Genomic DNA, 20,278 nt, shown 5'->3' with positions numbered 1-20,278 from the left:
GGTTTGTTTTGCTGATAAAGAATATATATATCGATATGTTTCCCCAATTTCATGATACCCCTAAAATTTTGTTTAGTATAAGCAGCTAACGCGGCGCAGCTCGTTTTCTCTGTAGCGTCAGCAATCGCGCTCAGCGGATCTATATTGAAAATATAAATGTGAATAACACCTAAGATAAATAGCCGATCGTTTCGAACTTTGGATTACATACAAACAAAGTTTGGCTGCTCTAGCTCCTGTAATTTGTGAGAATTAGTTGCTCATACATCAAGACAGAAAGGCTTGGCTATATCGACTAAGTTTGTCTTGCTGATCAAGAAAAAAGAGCTATGGTCCCTGGTAAAACATATATGTTTCGTTGTAAAAACAGTCATATATTCAGAGGTCTAAATGTGCTCACAAAAATAAATAATCACTACATAACTAAACCCTCTGAAATAATTTGGCAGTTAATGCCATTGAGCCACTGAGCTTTTTCAGAAGCTATTTTTAAAAAGGTTTTTGTTCGAAATTAAAACACTTTTCACGAATTTTGTTTTTATTCAATTTACAAGTTTATTTTATTAAGCATTTGTCTTGAATAGACAAAATACCTAAAACGATAGGTGAGTGTATATGTGTATTAAATTAAAGCAACAGCCCCGACTTGGGCTGTGTTAAACTATTAACTATTGTCTCGAAACTATTGTCTCGAAATAGACAATGAGACCCGAGTAGTCTTTTGTTATGTGATCACTCGACGATCTTGATACGACAATTGGGCAATAAGACTCGAGTAGTCTTTGCTATGCGACGAACTTGTTACGACTAATAAAATGCCGTTAGCAACAGGCATTAAGTCTTCTAGAATTGATAGTGTGAAAATGATAAAACAAAGATCAAACGAAAACGAGAGTGCAGCTGTGCAGGAGGCAAGTGCTAGACAAAAGAAGTTAGTGAGCACGCACAAAAAGGGCGCGAGCTTTTATTAGTGCAGTGCCGAATGCACGCACAAAGAAGAGCTTATTGGAATGGAAGCGCAAAGAAGAGAGCGCGCAAGCTTTCTTCACCGCTGTGCAAAGCCAAAATACAATATTAGGCCTAGATCAGCTGTTCATAGCTGAGGAGCACCATTTATTGGTGTTGCAAGACCAAACAGCCAATGTTAGCTTAAAGTGTGTAAATTTTGTTTTACATTAGAATAGAATTTTTAAAAAAATATTGGCCGTCTATTTTAAATATTTTTTGTGTCATTTCTGTTCTCTCTTAGAAGACAACACTGTGCATCAAGAAGCTTAAGAACTTAACGAGAACTTAATGTGAAAATCACAAATTAAATCAAATTTAAAATGATTACGCGCATTAAGTATTTACGCAGACGGGCGACAACAATGCAAATGCCATGAATGCAGTGCAACAAAAACGTGTATGGCATTTAAAATGGCAAGGGGCATGCATTTAGTACATGCTGCGTCCGACATTGAGCGACACTCTCGCTTATCCTTATCACAAGCACGTTGCAGCTGCTCCGACGTAAAACAACTAAACTAAGTGGCGCCATGTTTGGCATAATGAGCGCTCCAATGCAATAGTGGGGAATTAGCGTGCACCGGCGCATGCTTAAGGTTTTGTTGTTGGGCTGGGCTGGGGCTGGGTATCGTTTGGCATTGTGGCAAAACGTCAAACAACGTCTTGGACCTGTAATGCATTAAATAAACATCATTATCGCCACGACTATCTAGTAGTTGGAGCACACAAGCTCATTGAAAATCAATATGTGGAGAATAGCGCTGTACTATGGTCCCAACGTCGATTTTTTTGGTATAAAGTCTACTAATAAAGCTAGGGACTTGAAAAAAAACTTAAATAAAGTTTTTTAGAATATTTTAGAATTTTGTATTTTTTTTTTTTCAAATTTAAATTTTTATAATTTTTATTGTTGGAAAAGGCCAACACTGCTCACGTACTACTAATTTTCAACAATTTTCGGTTAAAAATTCACCTGCAACATGTGAGTTTTTCTCGAAAAGGGGGAAAAACGGGACAGCCTATTACTGCACGGTCAAATTACGATACTTATAAGAACAAACGTACGTTATTACAGTTTTTCTCAGTAAGCCTTCAGCTTGTTAGTTACACTCTACGAAAAGTTGAGAACAAATTTAAATTTTTACACAAATTTTACACAATGGAACTTCACATAAAAGTACTATTCAAAAAATAGATAAACATACCTTTATCTTCATTTTACATTGTTAAATTATTTTAATTGACGCGAAAATATTTAATTGTGCCACAACCTTAAAATAATGTTAAAAAAAATTTTTTTTTTGTTTTAAGCCTCTGATTGATTGCTGACTTTTAAGAGCTTCCAAAAAACCTAACATAATATTATAAATTTTTTAAAAATTATATTGTGTGTGTGCCATGTATTTACTTTAAGATTGCATCAGCAAAAATTCAAAATTCTTACACGAAAATTTCGACTGTATGCCAAAAAAATCGATATTGGTCCCTTAGCGCGCTGTACAAGCGAGCAGAGTCAAGATTTAAAAACAATTGCATTGTTTTGCGGTGCTGTGAAAGGAATAAGCCAAGTAGGCTTGTTTGTAGAGAAAACAGATTTTCAGCTGACCGTTGGCCTGACTTAGACAATAACTTTTGGTGGCGTTTCCAAAGCCTATTGATGAAAGTTGATGTTTTCTTAGTTTATTTAAATGTAAATCAATATATATAGACAAAAGTGAATGAAACTTATCGCTTAAATTGAGAAAAAAAAATGGCGTTACATATGTGTTGCAACCAGAAACAGGCACACGGCTTAGAAATATTTGGTCATTTCACACATTATAAAACGCGCCCAACTCACTCAGAGCACATATACATATGTACATACATACATACATACATACATAAGAATACTCAACTCAACAGCAGAATGAAATTCAAAGGAAAAAAACCCAGCTGGCCATTTATCATTTTCGCCCTATTGAAGTTTCTGTCTCGCGACGTCGACATAAAGAAGCGACAGCAGCGGGATGCAAAGAAAGCAGTGCGATGGAGGCGTGGCGGCAATAAGCAGAAGGAGCAAAGACACAAAACAGCAGGGTTGCCAAAATCCCAGAAAAAAGAAGAAATTCGTGAAGTCAAACGAGGCAAAAAAAGAGTGAGACGTGCAAGTAGTTCAAAAACTTTGGTCTAAAAGCAAACCGAAGGCGAGCTGAAAGGCAACAACAACACAAAAAAAAAAGAGAGAAAGAAATATAAATATATAGTCGACAGAACACTGGACGCTGAGGGGCGTGTCGCATAAGGGCAAACATTGGCTGCCATTTGTGAGCGTATGACATTATTTATGGTTTGTTATTTGTGCAAAAAGTATGCAAGAAAATATGCTGCGACTCTTTCATAATTTTCCAATTTTCTTCCACTTTTTGCGTTCTGAGCGCAAGTGTAGGAAACAAAAGTTCACACACAGACACACATTCGCCGAAAAAGCTTAAAAAACTGTGCAAATAAAAGTTGAAAATTTAAGTCAAGGACGCTGGAAAGCAATAATAACGATGTGCCATAATTAAAAATGCAAACTCTAATCGACAGGAAACAAAATATTTTGTGGAGATGCGCATAAATTAAAAGCACTCATTAATTGTGTTTTCATGTTTAATAGTAAAGCAGCGCTTCAGCTTAACGAACATTAATCCAAATTAATGGCCCTGCCAAAGAACGCCGCAAACGACAAGCGCTGAGTGTCCGTGTCCCGCGGCCTACACTACGTTTATAGCTGACCACAAATGGACGCACCTGCTGCCGAGCAGTAAGCTTACAAGTCGGCCTGTCTACCTCTGCAGCAAAGTGGTAGTGACGTTAATGACACCTGCGAGACAATTTCAATAACCAATTTATGCCGTTTTGGGGCTGCAAATCGTCAGCAGAATGCCTGCGGTGGCATTTAGTAATCGATTATGACATCAGCTTTTTTTTATAAGTATGTGCATACTAGGTACGTATACATGAGATGTACCTATGTAAATATTACGTATACGACCCATGTGTGTTCTGAATTCTTTACAAATTTAAAGTCTTTCAGCTGCTGCTGACCCTAAGTGCGCCTACTTTCGAAGTCAGTCCTTAAACGTATTCATTTTACAGCTTGGACATGCTTTAAATTTAACAAAATATATATTTTTTTGACAGTCCAAGTCTGCAATAATCTATATTTCGCCGTCACAACAGACGCATTCCTAGCGTGGTGCTTCTTTCTCTCCTTTTCCATTTTCAAACAGTTGAACATTACGAAAATGAAATAGAGTTTTTTTTAAAGTTCAGCTGTACGAAGAAGCCATATCTGCCATTGAAAAAATGTATACTTTTAGGAGTTTAAACTAAACAAGTGGACAAATTAAATTTGGGCGCCACCAAATTTTAGATACACTTTGACTAGGGCATTCCAGCAAACACACGCATGCACTCATGAACACATACACACAAAACAGCGGCCGCGTCACAGCTATTCGCTGTAGCGTCAGCAACGATGCCACCCCTGCGTCGGCAGCAACATTTGTCAGCAAGCACACCCCACTGTCTTGAAAATTGAAAATGTAAATAATTCCTAAGTTATTTATCCGATCTGAAATTACAATCGGTCGTAAGCATGACTAGGCAATTTCGTTATTTATTTCAGATTTTTGTACTGCCTTATATAGTTTTTTTTTCGATTTACGGGGGAGGGGGGAGGAAATTAAAAAAAAAATTAAATAAATTGCGTAGTGTCCTGGTAATAGGAGCATCTACATATTACATACATTACATTACTATTACTACACTACAGCTGAGAAATTTGATAATTTCGATTTTAAAGCCTCAAATAGTTGGCTCATTAAGTTTAAGGAAAGTAAACGAAGCTTCAAAAGAAAACTAACTCGATTTGTAAAGAAGCAATAACAACATTGGCGAAAATATTACAATCAGCTGACGAATTTCGTATTCAATATCTTGAAGTAATTTGTTAATCACATAATAATTAACACGGACCAGACTAGAAATTAGTATCAATCGGTATATGATATACTCCTCTAGAGAAAATTGCAAAGGCTATATTTGTTCAAAAGAAACGCCTAAGTAAAAAACTAACACATTCAATTACACTGTAAATATTTAAAAAATGTCATCAAGCACTTGAAACGTATGAGCTACTATAAATGACTAGCGACAGGAAGTTCAAAAAAGTCAGCTTCAAATCAAAACGTATTTCTTACAAGCCATTTATTACTAACATGTAATATTGTCATTATTGCTTGCGAACTTCACGTCCTTGAAGTTTGGCAATCAATTGTCTATGCGAATTCATTTTAAATATGCAAAGTATGGCTATGAATGACCTTAATCCGCAACAGCTGCACCTCTAACTACGGGTAACTACCTTATTTCGATGTATAACTGAGCTATTTGGTAGCACAAAGTATGTTTGTACTATGACCGGATCATTCCACAGTGGGGCTAAACTGGTTCGCTGGCAACATTCTATAAAAGGTTTAACAATAGTTAAATATCGATAGTCAGATAGTAAATTGATTAGCCTTGCGCGCTAAAATTTAACACATTGTTTTAGACATGTGTTTTTTTCCTCCAATTAACCCAAACTTGGATTGAGTGCAATCATAACAATATTCAATTTTGTTATTCAAATTATATTAACTTAAAATGCGATGTCCAAATATGTAAATAATAAACCGAGGCATAAATTAAGTAATCTAACACATTCCTTTAGCGGCTTCTTTTTGCAAAGGACTTAAAAAGTTTTAAAATGTATATATTGAACAGTGAAAAGTAATATTTTAAAGTTACATGGCAATATTTTGAATTCAAAAATATTTTCCACTTCAAGATCAAAGTCAAAATATTCATAATTTTTAGATCCGCCCTCATTTTCATACATCCGGTAAGCATTTTCAAATGTTAGCAACTTTAAAAGTACAATTTCCACAGCACGGGAATACGTCTGATAAGTTGTTGTCAGAAATTTATCCTGGCATGTAATATTTTATCAAATCTCATAAAACGTATTGATTTTAATCGAATATATTTTTGGGCAGTCGAATATTTATTAATAAATTTCAATATCATATTTGATATATAATTCTGTTATTTTTTCCTTTTTCCCAAAAAAAAAAAATGTCATCTATCCCACAATTTCTATTAATAAGCAAAAATTAAAATATATACTTGATATATTTAACTCCAGTATTTAATTTTCAACAATGTCACAAGTATAGATATTATATATTATATTAAAAGGACAGTCCTGGCACAACTGCCTTATGCGAAATCCAGAACATTAAGAAATTACTTTCCCATGAAGCTTGCCGCAAACTTAGTTCTAACTTCAGCTGCTTATTTTCTGACTTTTCTGACTATTTTTCCGCACAAATTACACTCGGCTGTACCATTTTTTATATAGTTGAAATTAAATTTATATTTTTATGCGATATTCTTTAAAGGAATGTTACTATATTGCTGCTTGGAAAACGAATTTTTCATGATAAATAATTGAATAAATAGGCCGCATCGATGATAATGGTACTGGTTCTTTCAATGCAAGCAGCTCGTTAGTTAGTTAGTTTTGAATTTCAAGAGATTTAATGTTGTGAAATATACCTATTTGTAGAAACTGCAGAAATAAGGAGATGAATCAATATACTTTATTTTTATTTAAATACCCATTACAGCTCGCGTGCAGACGCCACGTGGCACAGCTGACTTTGAATGGCTGACCTTATATGGAGATTGCATAATATAAAATTAATTACAAACAATATTTTCGATGAAGAGGGACAATTATTTATTGGAAGAAATATAACAAATATTTTTTAATTTAATTTTGGGTCGCCCAAGGTAATTTGCACAGTATACAGTGCTTACAATGTACAATACAATGTATGCTCGTGAAATTAAACTGGTGGGTTCAAAAAACATTTGAATTACCGAACCGCTAAAGTGACAAGTGGTTACAAATTATTGAACAACCACTTACAACTCAATTTAGCTGATGCCAAACTAATTGCAGACTACCACAAACTTATGAGAATCGGACAACTGTATTCCGCAAGAAGTGTGTAATTAATTGTCAAGTACTCGCAAAATTAATTTTTTAGGCTTTGGAACAGGTATAAAAACACTGTTTCGCCTTACAGTGACTCACAGTGAGAATCGAAAGCCATGGAGAAAGTATTCAAGCTCATAAAGCCGAAACCTCTAACCGAAAAAGTTCAATCTCGCGATGCGACCATATACATGTATCGAGTGATGAAGATAATTGGCTGGATCCCACCAAGGAAAGGACCTATGCGCTATTTATACAGATTGTGGACTTGTATACCCTTCTTCTTTGGTGCTATATATCTCCCTATAATGTTTGGCTTGAGCTATTTTATAGAGTTTAAGGACTTCTCACCGGGTGAGTTTCTAACCTCGTTGCAAGTTGCCATAAATGTGTATGGGACAGCTATCAAGTGCACAATACTATATGTTCAACTCTGGCGTCTGGAAGAGACGGAAAATGTGCTGGACCAATTGGACAAAAGGAGACAAAGTGAAGCCGATCGTCAAAGGATACATGCAATGGTAGCCAAATGCAACTATGTGTTTTTAATTTTCGCCATTGTGTACGGTACTTATGTTACGAGCACCTTCCTATCAGCCGTGTTTATGGGTAGACCACCCTATAAAGTGTATAATCCATATTTCAAATACAGCGACGGAAAAGGCTTTTTATGGGCTCAATCGGTTTTTGAGTTCGCTATTATGTTGTTTGCTGTTTATCAAGATGAGCTGTCTGACACATATATGCTGGTATACATGATTATTTTTCGTGCCCATTTGGATATACTAAGGCACCATATAGAAAACCTGCGCTTGGATCCTAGCAAGAACGGGAATGAGCACTATGAAGATCTGGTTAACTGTATTGTGGAACACAAAATGATTATTGAGTATGTTCATAGTTGTTTTTTTATTTTAATATGATAAATCATCTGAGACCGTTCCCTTTTTCCTTATTAGTTGCTGCAACTGGATTCGCCCCATAATGCAGAAAACGATTTTTGTGCAGTTTTTGCTTATTGGAATCGTTCTGGGCTTGACATTGATTAATATATTCTTTTTCTCGGACTTATTCAGTGGTATATCTTCGTCGTTTTTTTTGCTTGCCGTGCTTATGGAAACATTTCCATTTTGTTATTGCTGCAACTTGCTCATTGATGACTGCGATAACTTGTCAGAAGCCTTGTTTCAATCAAAATGGGTTAATGCAGAGCCACGCTATAAGTCCACTTTGATCCATTTTATGCATAACCTACAGAAGCCAATCGCATTTATAGCGGGTGGTATTATTCCCATAACATTAAACAGCAACATAAGTGTGGGTAATTAAAACGAGCATTTCGAAATATAAAGTATTTGCTATATTCCAGGTGGCCAAATTCGCATTTAGTATTATAACCATAGTGCGGGAAATGAATCTAGCTGAAAAGTTCAAATAGCTGTGCACAACTGGAAGCGCTAAGAGGAACTTTTATTATATGCACACTATTGTATTGGTGTATAACAATTAAATAATCTTTATTTAACAAAAATATCACTGTAAAGTGAGTTTCCAACCAAAGTAAATATCAAATGTGTACGAATTTAAATTTAGGCTTGTTTTATATTTTTTTGTGCTGACTTAACTGCAGTCGTCGCCCCAATTTACGTTTTACTTGACGCACATGCAGCGGTTTACTTTGTTAATAGTCTTTTTCAGCTAAGGTTGTCAGTTGCGACCGTCGAACCACCCTTCACACGCCATGGCCCAGAAAGCCCAACCATTGATTTTTGCTCATATTTTGACCTGCTGAGCACGGGCACAAAATGCGCGGCTCTGAAAAGCGAGGCCTTTTTAATTTGTTCGAGCCCCAGTTTTAATACACTTTTACATTCTTATAAAAAATGGAAGAGGGTATCACAAAGTTGCTCATGTATGTCACGAAAAGAACCAGGCGTGTCACTATATAATATATACATATGTATATGTATATCTGATCACAAAACGAAGTTCTGCCCGTCCGTCCGACAGAATTAAATTTTCTCCCCTAGCTTCGCAAATAGTCAACGTAAATGTGTATGAGAGTGCGATTAAAGTAAATGTGTATGTGTGTGCCTTAGTCAAAGTGTATCAAAAAGTTGGCAGCTCCCAGGTTTATATTGTTCTTGTTTTATTTGAGTCTCAGCAATGCGTACAATATTTTTTACAAATCATTCGCTGATTTCATTTGCTTTTTATTTAACGACAGCTAACCTACGCGGAGCTGAAAGACATTGTCAAGGCCCAGCTACATACATATAAACCAGTATATTGCCTTCCTGATTTTCTTAAATACATTTTAGATTATTTTTTGCATCAACAAACTTCCGTGGGAGTGTCTTTTATCTCCGCAACTGAGAAATGACTTTAAACTATTAAATAAATTAAAATAAATTCATTAGAATATGTACAGAATCATTTTGGGTGCTTCTTTCTTACTCCATTTAATGTTTATATTTCCTTATATTTTCTTCATAATAACTGCAGCTATTACCTTAATTGGCAACCTTTTGAAAGTAATTAAAGAGCAATTTGAAAGTAATAAATACATTCACACTTAAATCCGTTCGTGTCGAACTTTGCACGGTACTTTTCATTTTCCCCCCTGAGGGAAATAGTCTTCTGACCTTAGCCCAAGCCCAATTAATTGAGTGACATTTCAAGAACATAAATTTACTCCTATATATATTGAACGAACATTTTTTTTATTTTCATTGAATTCAAAATTCATTGAATTGGCAAAATATTTAAACGACTATAGAAGTAGCTACTACTTGAAGTCCAGTGCCTATGCTTCACGCCCTGCGTGGCAATAATACCTATTGTTCTGAACTGTTCTCGTTAAGTTAATAATTTTTGACTGTTAATTTACTAGGAAGAAAACCTCAGTTTTTATGTGTCTTCCATTAGTCGTTACTCTAAAATGCGCCTGGTGTCAAGGCATACCTAATTCAATCCGCTTACGTCCATAGCCCTAAGTATTGCATAATAGAGAAGCTCTGACAAACACAAAACATTTCAAAAATAAAAATAAATTAATTACTAAAAATTAAGAATTAAATTAAATACAGCTACGGCGGTCGTTTAAATCTGCAACGCTTAAAACACTTGATTACAGTACTATCTTCATTTTTCCACTTCCTAAATTGTGCATTTTTCAGTATATACATACCTAAGAACTCCTTAATTTTTGCATATTTCTTAATTTTCTTATCACTTACAAAACTTAAGTCCAAAATTTTGTATTCAACGGTGCAAAAAAACATTATCACAAAAAATATATGTCTGGTTTGATGTACTACAAATGTGAATTTTTATTTAACGGATATTGATTATAGTGATATTAAGTGATATTGAATAATGTTATATTAAAGTAACTTTGGTGCTGGTGTTGGCTTTAACACAGAATTATATATATACATATATATATCCCGTACAGTCTGAGCTTTTGCTGCTCGTACAGACGCTCTCGTGTGAACACCCAAAAAACTTGAGTGTCGCTCAAGGACGCTGGGAAATAGAACCCTTTTTATTTGTGTGGACTTATCGCATAACCATGTTTTGTGTGCAAATTAAAGTTCAGTGTTCTAGAATCATGTATCTATAAGCAAGAACACGTATTTTGGTGTGAACACGATGCGAATAGTGTAACTGCAAAAATTAATCATTCGCTCAAAAGGCGTCGCTCTAGTGTGATCATAAAGACTTTTGAGCGTCGCTTGAAATGGGTGGTGGGCGATGGAAATAGAACGAATGTGTTGGCTGTATGCGTGGTTTTTGGGCCAAGAACATGCATAAGTAAAAGTGTACATATTTGGTATTTTTTTTTACCAATTTTTAGAAGATGAAGAATTGAATTATTTGTTTACTAGTAGAGCTAAAGAAAAATGTTGATATGTTGATTTGATTTAATATGAACATGTTATTGACAACAAGTCAAAATTACTCGATAAATATATAAATGTAGATACATATGCATATGTATATGTATATGTACGTTTATATAAGTACCCCAGCAACACATTGTACACACATACTTATTGAAATTGAGCCACCAATTGCAATTGAAAAGAACAAAACGACAGAAGCTCAGAATAAAACGAACTTTTTAATTAACACAGGGAATACTTGAATACGTATTGTATATCTATGTATGTGGTTTGTGGATATGCATATGTATGTCCACATGTGTGTGGATGTAATACATGCAAGCAGAAATCAAAAGAAAGTCATAATTTTAATTCCCAAATTTAAATAAATAAATTGTGCCACAGGGCACTGTTTTTGCATAATTTGTCACGCGTCACCCGAATCTTACAATAACTTTTTTACATTGTTTTCCATTGTCGCCAGTGTCATACATACGTAATGACATGCTATTATATACACATTAAAATCCATTGCCATGATTGTAACTGTAACAAAACATTAACACTCTCGCATCCATAGACCCACTAAAAACAACATACTAGTGAAGGGATGCGCCCATATCAAATTACATACATTCATACAGAAGGAGCAAGCAACGCACAGTGGTCGGTTCTGCGAATATGGCGGGTATTAAATGCTGAATTCAAAATGGAAATCTTGTTGATATCTTATAACAACAATATACGAAGGAGATCTAAAAAGTTATACATTCGTCATGAACCTCAAAAAAATATTTTTCGTGACAGTAGTTCTTATTTATCATTTTTTACAATTGGACTCTAAATAACTAAATGCGCAAATGACTATCTATCGTTGGATAAAGTTATGGATACATTTAAAGCTTTTAAACTTTTTAATGTGTTGTGCTTTGCGCTTGAACAAACGTGTATGAAATAAAACAAATATATATATATTCGGTGCTTTTGTGCAATTGACTTGAGGTGTACCTATGTGTTTCTGAATATGGTATTTGTGCAACGTTAAATGCTGAATAGACCTGCTACTTTCTGCCTTAAATTATTACTGTGCTCTACTTTTTCAGCTTGTCAATCTTGAAATGCACGCTTTTTCCATTGGCGAATTTATGCAAAAAAATATTTTCCTTTTGTGTTTTGTGATTGTAATCATAGTAAAAGATGGCTACGTTCTTTTATTTTAATACCCGGTTCGGGCAAAGTTGCAAAAACCATGACCCGAACCTAGGCCATACAATTTTTCTTCATGTTATTTACCATAATTTTTCTTGTGTGGGTCCGGGCTTACATGCAAAAGCCATGTGGGATTTTAATGCACGAAGCGAGTTGGACACGAAGCCCGCGGGATACGAAACCCGAACAGGGCTGTCAAGACAGCAGAATAGTGGCAACAGAAGCATATATCAAATGATAAAATATATATATATTTATATATATACGTATATATAATATATATATATATACTAAGTATTTATATACTATTATATATATATATATTCTAAATTATATGTATATTCATAAATTTAAGAGTATTTAGTTTATTATTATTATTATTATTGCCAATAAAATACAAAACTACAAATTTATTCAAAATAATATAATAAATTTTCTGCCAGATTGGCATAGTAAACCAATGTGCGACGTTGACTTTTTAATGATTAAACAATCAATACCCGGAATCATATGCCGAGTTCTTTTCTCTTTTTATGCAAAGTATGCATGTATGAATGAGCTTGCCTCAGAGGTATATCCTAGCCGATGCTCCACCCACTCCGGTTCTTATCTCAATGTAATTAAAGCGAAATTCAAGGGGGTGGTTGGCCAGACAGAAGCAGTTTGTGTGCTCATTATCATCATCATCAACAGCTGCAGCAAGCAACGCAGCTTTACTGCTCAACATGCGCATATTAAAAATTATTTTGTACTTATGTAGATGTGGATATGCGTGCGGGATGAGAGTAGGAAAAATTTTAAATTGGGAATGAAAAAACTTACGTCAAAATTGCATTTTCCAATTCTGGCGTTAAAGCCAAAGTCTGATATTAAAGTTAGTATTGCTACATTCAACACTTTGGTTTATTTATTTAGAAGGAGTCAACGTGCTTTTATTCAGTCAATTATATTAAATAAGACTATGTTCTAAGACATGATAATATGGAAAACCATAGCACAAGCATCTACCATATAGAAATGATATTGGTTATTGAATAAATAAGTATTATTTAAAAATAGATTTGAGACTTTTTTTTTTATACACAACAAATATTAACGAATTTGTTTTGAATTGTCGTTTTAATGCTTCAATTACTTGACTAATATGCCAATGTCTAGACATTTTATATAAATATACTGGCGTTGAGCTGAGAGTTTCACTTAAGCAGTTAATACCACAGCTTTAGTTTAAGTATTTAAGTCAAAAAACCCTCATACACCATATTGGCCACATAAATCTTATTTACACACCCCAAATAAATATGCACGTATGTACATATACACATTTAAAATAATCCTGCCAACTATGCGTCTGCAAATGCTTGCACATAAAAAGTTTGTTTGAAAGCTTATGGCACCATTTGTTAAAAGCGATTTTTAATGCAGCTTTAAAATTCCCATACAATTCCAATATATATGTATATAATTTAGGATGTAAAGCCGCAACTCTAAAAACATTAAATACTAAAGCTGTCTTATTTAAATAAGTGTTGAAAACCTTATGCACCTTATTTTCTACTTCATTCATGCCAACTTCGGGCTTGCAAATAAGAGTTATGGGAAATATAATTGATCGCCTTTGGACACTCCAATGGTAGTCAAGTTGATATCTTGAAAGGTGCGCTTTCTACAAACTGGAGCAGAAGAACTTTCCTAATGCGTAGGGAAGAGTATAAAAAAACTCTAGTTGCTTCGCTCTTATAGTTGCTGAAATCTAGGGCCTAATACTGACTTTATTTACTGATACTTTATCGACTCGGCTCGTTAGAATATATATATACATTTACATATAGAGATTCATGAGAGCTATGTATGAAAAATTAAGTACTTAATTGCCTATTTTAATCAGTTCCTCAATTAACTATTCAACGTTTTCAACTACATTTATCCCTGTCGCGGGATTTGCTTAACTAAGCTTGCGTTGAATCCATCTGGCAGTGATTTGATTAGAGGTAACGACATTGTCACTTGGCTCGGCCTATAACGCAAAGCTGCCAACTGTGACAGTTACTGTAATGCCAGCAACATTGTCAATTGTAATAACTACAAAATGCCAGCATAGACTTAATAGCGAGATAGGTAATTAACACTCGCCAGACGACGTATGACGCACCTGCGTCATGACAAATATCTTGTGGCTGTATCTTTATCTGTATTTGCATTTGTAATTTGTATCTGGATCTCGCAAGGCTAAAGCGGTTTTCAGTGTCGAGCCAGGGGCACGTTAAATTTCATAATGAACTCCAAAGCAACAGCTGGAATAATATGTGCACATATCGAATGAGGACTTACGCATATTAAAATACATAGGCATGTACGCACATATATTTTTATGTGGCTTTTCGTATTCTGTCAAATTAATGATATAATTAAAATAATTATTTTGATGATCATTCAAAACAAGTGAGCTATGAAAATTAACAAAAAGCTAAAGTGCATTCAAATTATCAGTGGCATTTTCTTGCTGCATATTTAAGTTTTTGCTAACTCAATAATTGAATCAAGAGACTACAACAGTTTTGTTTGAGATATACGTATATATTTAACATCTGACAATCAGTGATGCTTTAATCATTTTATCTTGTAGGGATTGCTCATTGGCTTGACTTCTGGTCGTGAATTTGCTTAACTAATTCAATTAACTTAGCCTAATTTTTTATGAAACGCGGAAAGGGTGTCAGCGTTGGCAACGGACGGCTCGGCGGCCGTGGCGTTGTAAACTGAAAATGCGTTGCATACTGAGAGATAAGTTCAGCTGAAAGATATGTGGAATCTGAGCTGGGAATACTGTTTGGTCGTGAAACGCGGGCTTGCTGCTGCACTGGCGGCAGAGCTGCGCTGCTGACGAATGTAGCAACTACTGGTGGCCTAGTCGTGGAGACAGCTCCAATCTCAATATGATTGCTGGTGGGCTCAGCGAATGGCGGCAATAGGTCTACGGACAGCTGCATGTCTGGCTGAAGAGTGGGCGTGGCGGCAGGCGTCTCATCGCTAGACAACACTGCTTTGCTTCTCGCTTGCTGTTGATAATACGACTCTTTGGTGGGGTTGGGGTCGGCTTGGGTTGTGGGGTCTTCTTCCAGGGGCGGCAGTAAATCATTAAATGGCAGCACTGGCTGTTGATTTATTTGTGATACATCGGCGGCGCACAGGCAAATCGCGCAGGCAACTGCGATTAATAACTGTAAAATAGTTGACAATGGATGTTAAGGCGTTTATAAGTAAGAGCTTTGAAAAATGACTTTGAAAGTGTTTTTGTTTTTATATTTTTGAATTTGATGGCTTGTTTTAGTTGTTGACTGGTTTTGGTTTTGGACTGACTTTATAGCAGCGCATTTACTTATAAATTAGAGTCACGGTCTGGTTTTTTGTCAGGTCTTCGAAGTGGTCGTCGCATCATGCATGCATCATGCCAAGCTGACCTCCAATAGCACTCCAGCTATGTGAAGGGGACTGTGGTGCTCAACCTTGCATTGTATGCTAATTAAGGCACATTACCATTCCCATTCCCGTTCCCTACTAGAACATAGCCAAGCAAATGTATTAAAATGTTTTTGACGAGCCGTTGTTGCTGAAGGTTAAGTGGGATTCCTTGTTTGAATTTTAGCTGCTTATCTCTAAGTATGGAGTAAATCATGTGGAATTCGTTACTATGCTTATGAACTTGTTTGTTTGGCATATTAGCTTGAAATTAATGCAAATCATACGGCAACTTTTCTATTTTAAGTTTGTTTATTTTGGAGGAGCTGCTTTGAAATTAACTTCGGACTTGACTTTACAATAAAAATCTTGCTTGATTAGCTGTTATTAATAAATCATATTGAATATGCAAATATTTTCGATACCATCCAACGTCAAGCACATCTGTGGTTGAGTTCAAAGAAACTTTATTTGTTGACCTGTTTCGGCTTCCGCAAAATAGATTATTAATTATAGTAATGCCTCTTAAGCATATTATGGAAATATTTGATTGCACATTAATTATACGCATGGCATATTAGCATTCTGCGACTTATTACATTTTTTACAGTCTGGCCTGTTGTCCTTTTTTCACTATTAGTCAACAAAGCATGTCATTTTGTTAGGATTTCATTATAGTCTTGACTATTGAAATATTAAATGGTTGGCACTTAACTTACAATTCTTATCGACATTTTTGTATTTATAAAAACGGTTCTGTTTTCGACTGACCGCGTTGAGAAACTTGAACAAACTAAAAGATGCGCTGTGCATGAGCATTGCTTTTATGGCAATACGCCGGTTTTCCAACTAAAAAATAAAACAAAATACCATATCTCTTAAAGTCGAGAATTTACACATACACTGCTGTGTAAGTTTAATAACCGGATTAGGCCATGTCTGGCAACGGGTTTCGCTGATGTTGAGGCAAAACTTTTGTTTTAAGTCGTTGTCATTATTATCTTTGTAGTTTTTGCTGCAGATGGTTTTGAACTCTGTTGGTTCATGGTCGGAATTGTTTTTATTTTAGCGTAGCTTTTTTTTCGGTAACTAGGGCTCTAGGGAAGAAATTCATGCAATTAATTTTAAGTTGAAGTTATTTAATACATGTTACTATTAACTTCCTGTTTGTGACGTCTGATATTGGTGGGATATTAATTGATTTAGTCGACTGAAAACAGGTTCAACTCTTTACACATTCTAATTTAACTGTTAGCAGAAGTGAATGCCCTTATTTGCATTTAGATTACAAGAGGATTCTTCCCGGCAAGCTTTCTAAATGGCTGCAAGTAGTTTGGCGACACTTTTATTATTTGCAAATATATTTTGTTGCTTAGTTGTCCTGATACTATCCAATTTATGCAAATGATTTCTATGTTGAAGTTTTTAGCACCGCGTCACTCTGTGTGAAGGCCCATAAATAATATGAATGAAATATGTAAATTTGTAAGCGTCGTTGAGTGCCATTAGCTTAGTTGCTTAGCCGAGATTTGCTCACTGAGATTAATTGCTTGACAGCACATTGTTAAGATTCAACAAGCTGGTATGCTTCATTATATACACATATCCATTTGATGACTGACCATTAAAAGCCAAGAATGTAAGGTATTTCTCGATCCGATCTTATCAGTGTCTGTCTGCTGAGGTTAAGCAACTGTGGTTCGTTAATGAACATGTTTGAAACTCTTGATTTTTATTTGTGAACCATATGCTAATACATAAGAAGCACCTGCCAACAGCATTATACGACATTCATTCCCATAGATCACTAGAGGGATGGCTGTCAACCAAATTTAAAGCTCAAGGACTCACACTTGTGTTAATTACACTCTCGTGTTCTGCTCGTAGCTGTTCTTTATTTCTTTGCACCATGGAACTTATACTCCCGGTCAAGCGTCATTCTTAGGCTATTAAATGTATTGCTCATATTATCGTTCAGTTAGTAAGTCTGACTTATCTTACATTCTACTTAGCTTGGCAGTTAGACATTTTTTTATCAGGACTTCAAACTATCTTGGATTTCCACAACGAGGTCCAGAATTTCCCAGGGGCCAAACACTTTGAGATCTTTAAAAATGTGAACATGAATCTTCGTCAATAATGTTATTACAATCCTCTCGATGCGTTCAACTTGCCCATTAGCGCGCTTAACTCCTGTGGCTATCAATAAATGCTGCATCTTTTCTGATTAACAATATTCTTAAAATACATTTAGAGTGAATGCCGTTCGTCAATCTATGATTATGCATGTGGTGTTTCCTAACAAATCGGACAGCCCTTGCAAACGTTTCACAACTGCCTCAGAACCGGTACTTTTGGTGGGATATATCCACACAAACTTTGAAACACAAACATAAACCAAAACTAAAATATGTATGATTATAGAGTTTCTTAATTAGTTCAATATGATCAATATGATAAGTTGTAAGCGGTCTATCTCCTTTACTTATTGCATTCAAGAAACCTTCGCTTTTCCCTGGTTTTCACTCGCTATACATTCAAGACGTAAAACAATTTTCAACTTTCGGATTTTTCACACATTATATTAATTTCATATTATCGTAGTCGAGTGCATTTAATCGCAGCCAATTAAACCAATGCCGGTTTAAATCATGGGTGTTGCCTTAATACATATTGTACATATGTATATGTGAATATGAAACGGACCGGCGCGTTAGGCTTCAACTGTCTGTAAATCCAAGAGGTCTTCTCGCAGTTGCTGTTGTTTTGTTTTGTTTTGAGCGAGGAGCTATTGATTAATAAATTGCTTAGCCAGCGCAAACAAAACTAATTCTTTACGGCTGATTCGGCGAGTAAACTGTATTTACTATGGCTGCAGTTACGGCTTAATTAAAATATAATTGAAATAGTTGTGCTTCGCAGCTCAACACAGTGCCCTACGATCTGATTAAGAGCTTGGCATTTCTTGAGACTGGGTTCAAAGCAAACAAGTTCAACAGCCAAGAACACGCCTTACTTCCTGCTTTTAGACTTTGTGCAACATTTTATGTTGCATGCAGCGTTGTTCGCTGTTGTTTCTGACCAGCACTTGGCAGGTAAACAAGCAACTTAGCTTCCTGCGCTGCAGCTTGGCCGGACCTTAGCACTTCTTACGAGGCCATGTATTATGACCAGGCCAGCTTGTTTTGGCTGCCAATCTGCTTGCTCACGAGCTTGCGCTGGCGCTGGAGCTAACTGAAGGATGTGGTGGCAGTTTGCAGGTCGACTAGGGGTACATGTTGTGCTTTTGTGTTGGTTTCGCCGTTTACAACGTCCTAGTCACGCTCTTAGCCTTTGCTAAGCCTTTGCTTTTGCATTAGTTTTCAGTTTGGCACGGCTTTGCCTTTTGGCTGCCTTGGGCACATCGTTGACTTCTCGCTTTGTTTTGAAGGCCTGCACTAGTGCCGACTTTATGGCTGTTGCCATTTGCTACCGATTTCGTCCAAGACTTTGTTTTCATTTCCGACTCCTGGTACTCACTTTGACTCTTGGCTGTTGCCAACTGTGAGCCCCCGCTCAACGGCCGGGGCCAAAGTAGCACGACTGCTGATTTGGCCTGCCGACTACCGACTGTTTCCTTGTAATTAGCACAAAACAGAGCGTAGCCCAAAAACGCTGTCAGCTTAAAGTTTGGCGACCCGCTGGGCGTCTTTCTGCGAGTGCATCATGATTTGCGAGTCGACTCGAGTCGAGCCCCCGCTGGGCGCACTCAGAAGTCATAAAGTGCAAAAATTGTTACACTCAGGCAGAAATGAATTATGAAAGTTGTTTTCAGTTTATGTTGCACTTGCATTCAGCGCTGCAAAAGGGAAAACTTGCGGGTAAACGCAGCTGTAGAAGACATATTTTCTTCTTCTTAGTTCTCTTTGTTTCCTGCCACTCTTGCTGCTCTCATCGAAAGACTTTGCTTTTCAGAGTTTGCATTTGCAAATCGGGTGCACACAATTCAATTCAATTTGGCTACAAAAAAAAAAAACTATCGCACTTTAAGGTCAACAAGATGTGATATATAAATTTGTATGCTTTTCAATTTCAAAACCTTATACTAAATTCAATCAAACAGCTTTTCTTATTGTGCGAGCAGGACAGCCTTTAGGCCAAACTGTAATTGGTTTGTCCTTGCTACGTTGGCAAATTGAAAACGAAAAATTAAATTAAATTTTGCCAGCACAGGTGAATACAATTTTTGAGGCAACTGTGTGAGCGACATGCAATTACGTGCTACAAATAAGCAAAGAGCATAAATGAGAATAAGCAGCGAATGAAAACAAGCCAGTGAATAAAAGTGGCAGCGAGTGCCAGAGAGCGATGATTTAAATGCTTACCAAATTTAATTTGGGTTCATTTAATGGCCATTGATTGGGCATAAGAACTCCCTAATTGGCCAGCGCGTTGGCTTAATTAAAACTCATTTCAGCTTCAAATGCAAACGACATCATCGAGTTGCCTACAAAATCGCAACAAATTTAACGCATTGCGCCCAAAAATAGCGTTCAACCTATCATGCACTCGCAACACAAACACAACTGCCAACTTATTAGCTTTTGATGCAGTTACCGGATATCCGTGGCATTGTTGGTCACACTGTGCAACCAACGGAAGC

General features: G+C 36.0%; 2 protein-coding genes across 2 annotated transcripts; one reads left to right on the top strand and one right to left on the bottom strand.

Moving 5' to 3' along the window:
- The first annotated feature begins 7,193 nt into the window (after positions 1 to 7,193).
- On the top strand, positions 7,194 to 8,557 carry LOC108602535 (odorant receptor 59b). The gene is made up of 3 exons (XM_017990667.1): positions 7,194 to 7,970; positions 8,041 to 8,398; positions 8,451 to 8,557. Exons 1-3 carry the CDS (start codon positions 7,198 to 7,200, stop codon positions 8,517 to 8,519), a joined length of 1,200 nt encoding a protein of 399 aa, XP_017846156.1. The 5' UTR covers positions 7,194 to 7,197; the 3' UTR covers positions 8,520 to 8,557.
- Positions 8,558 to 14,743: 6,186 nt separating this feature from the next.
- Positions 14,744 to 16,416, bottom strand: LOC108602559. The gene is made up of 2 exons (XM_017990694.1): positions 16,356 to 16,416; positions 14,744 to 15,398 (listed from the first exon to the last, which is right to left on the bottom strand). Exons 1-2 carry the CDS (start codon positions 16,368 to 16,370, stop codon positions 14,865 to 14,867), a joined length of 549 nt encoding a protein of 182 aa, XP_017846183.1. The 5' UTR covers positions 16,371 to 16,416; the 3' UTR covers positions 14,744 to 14,864.
- Positions 16,417 to 20,278: the final 3,862 nt, after the last annotated feature.

Source organism: Drosophila busckii, chromosome 3R (genome assembly GCF_011750605.1).
Source record: "Drosophila busckii strain San Diego stock center, stock number 13000-0081.31 chromosome 3R, ASM1175060v1, whole genome shotgun sequence".
NCBI lineage: Eukaryota > Metazoa > Arthropoda > Insecta > Diptera > Drosophilidae > Drosophila > Drosophila busckii.
The sequence above is the reverse complement of the archived record's forward strand: the minus strand, read 5'-3'. Positions and strand labels throughout refer to the sequence as shown.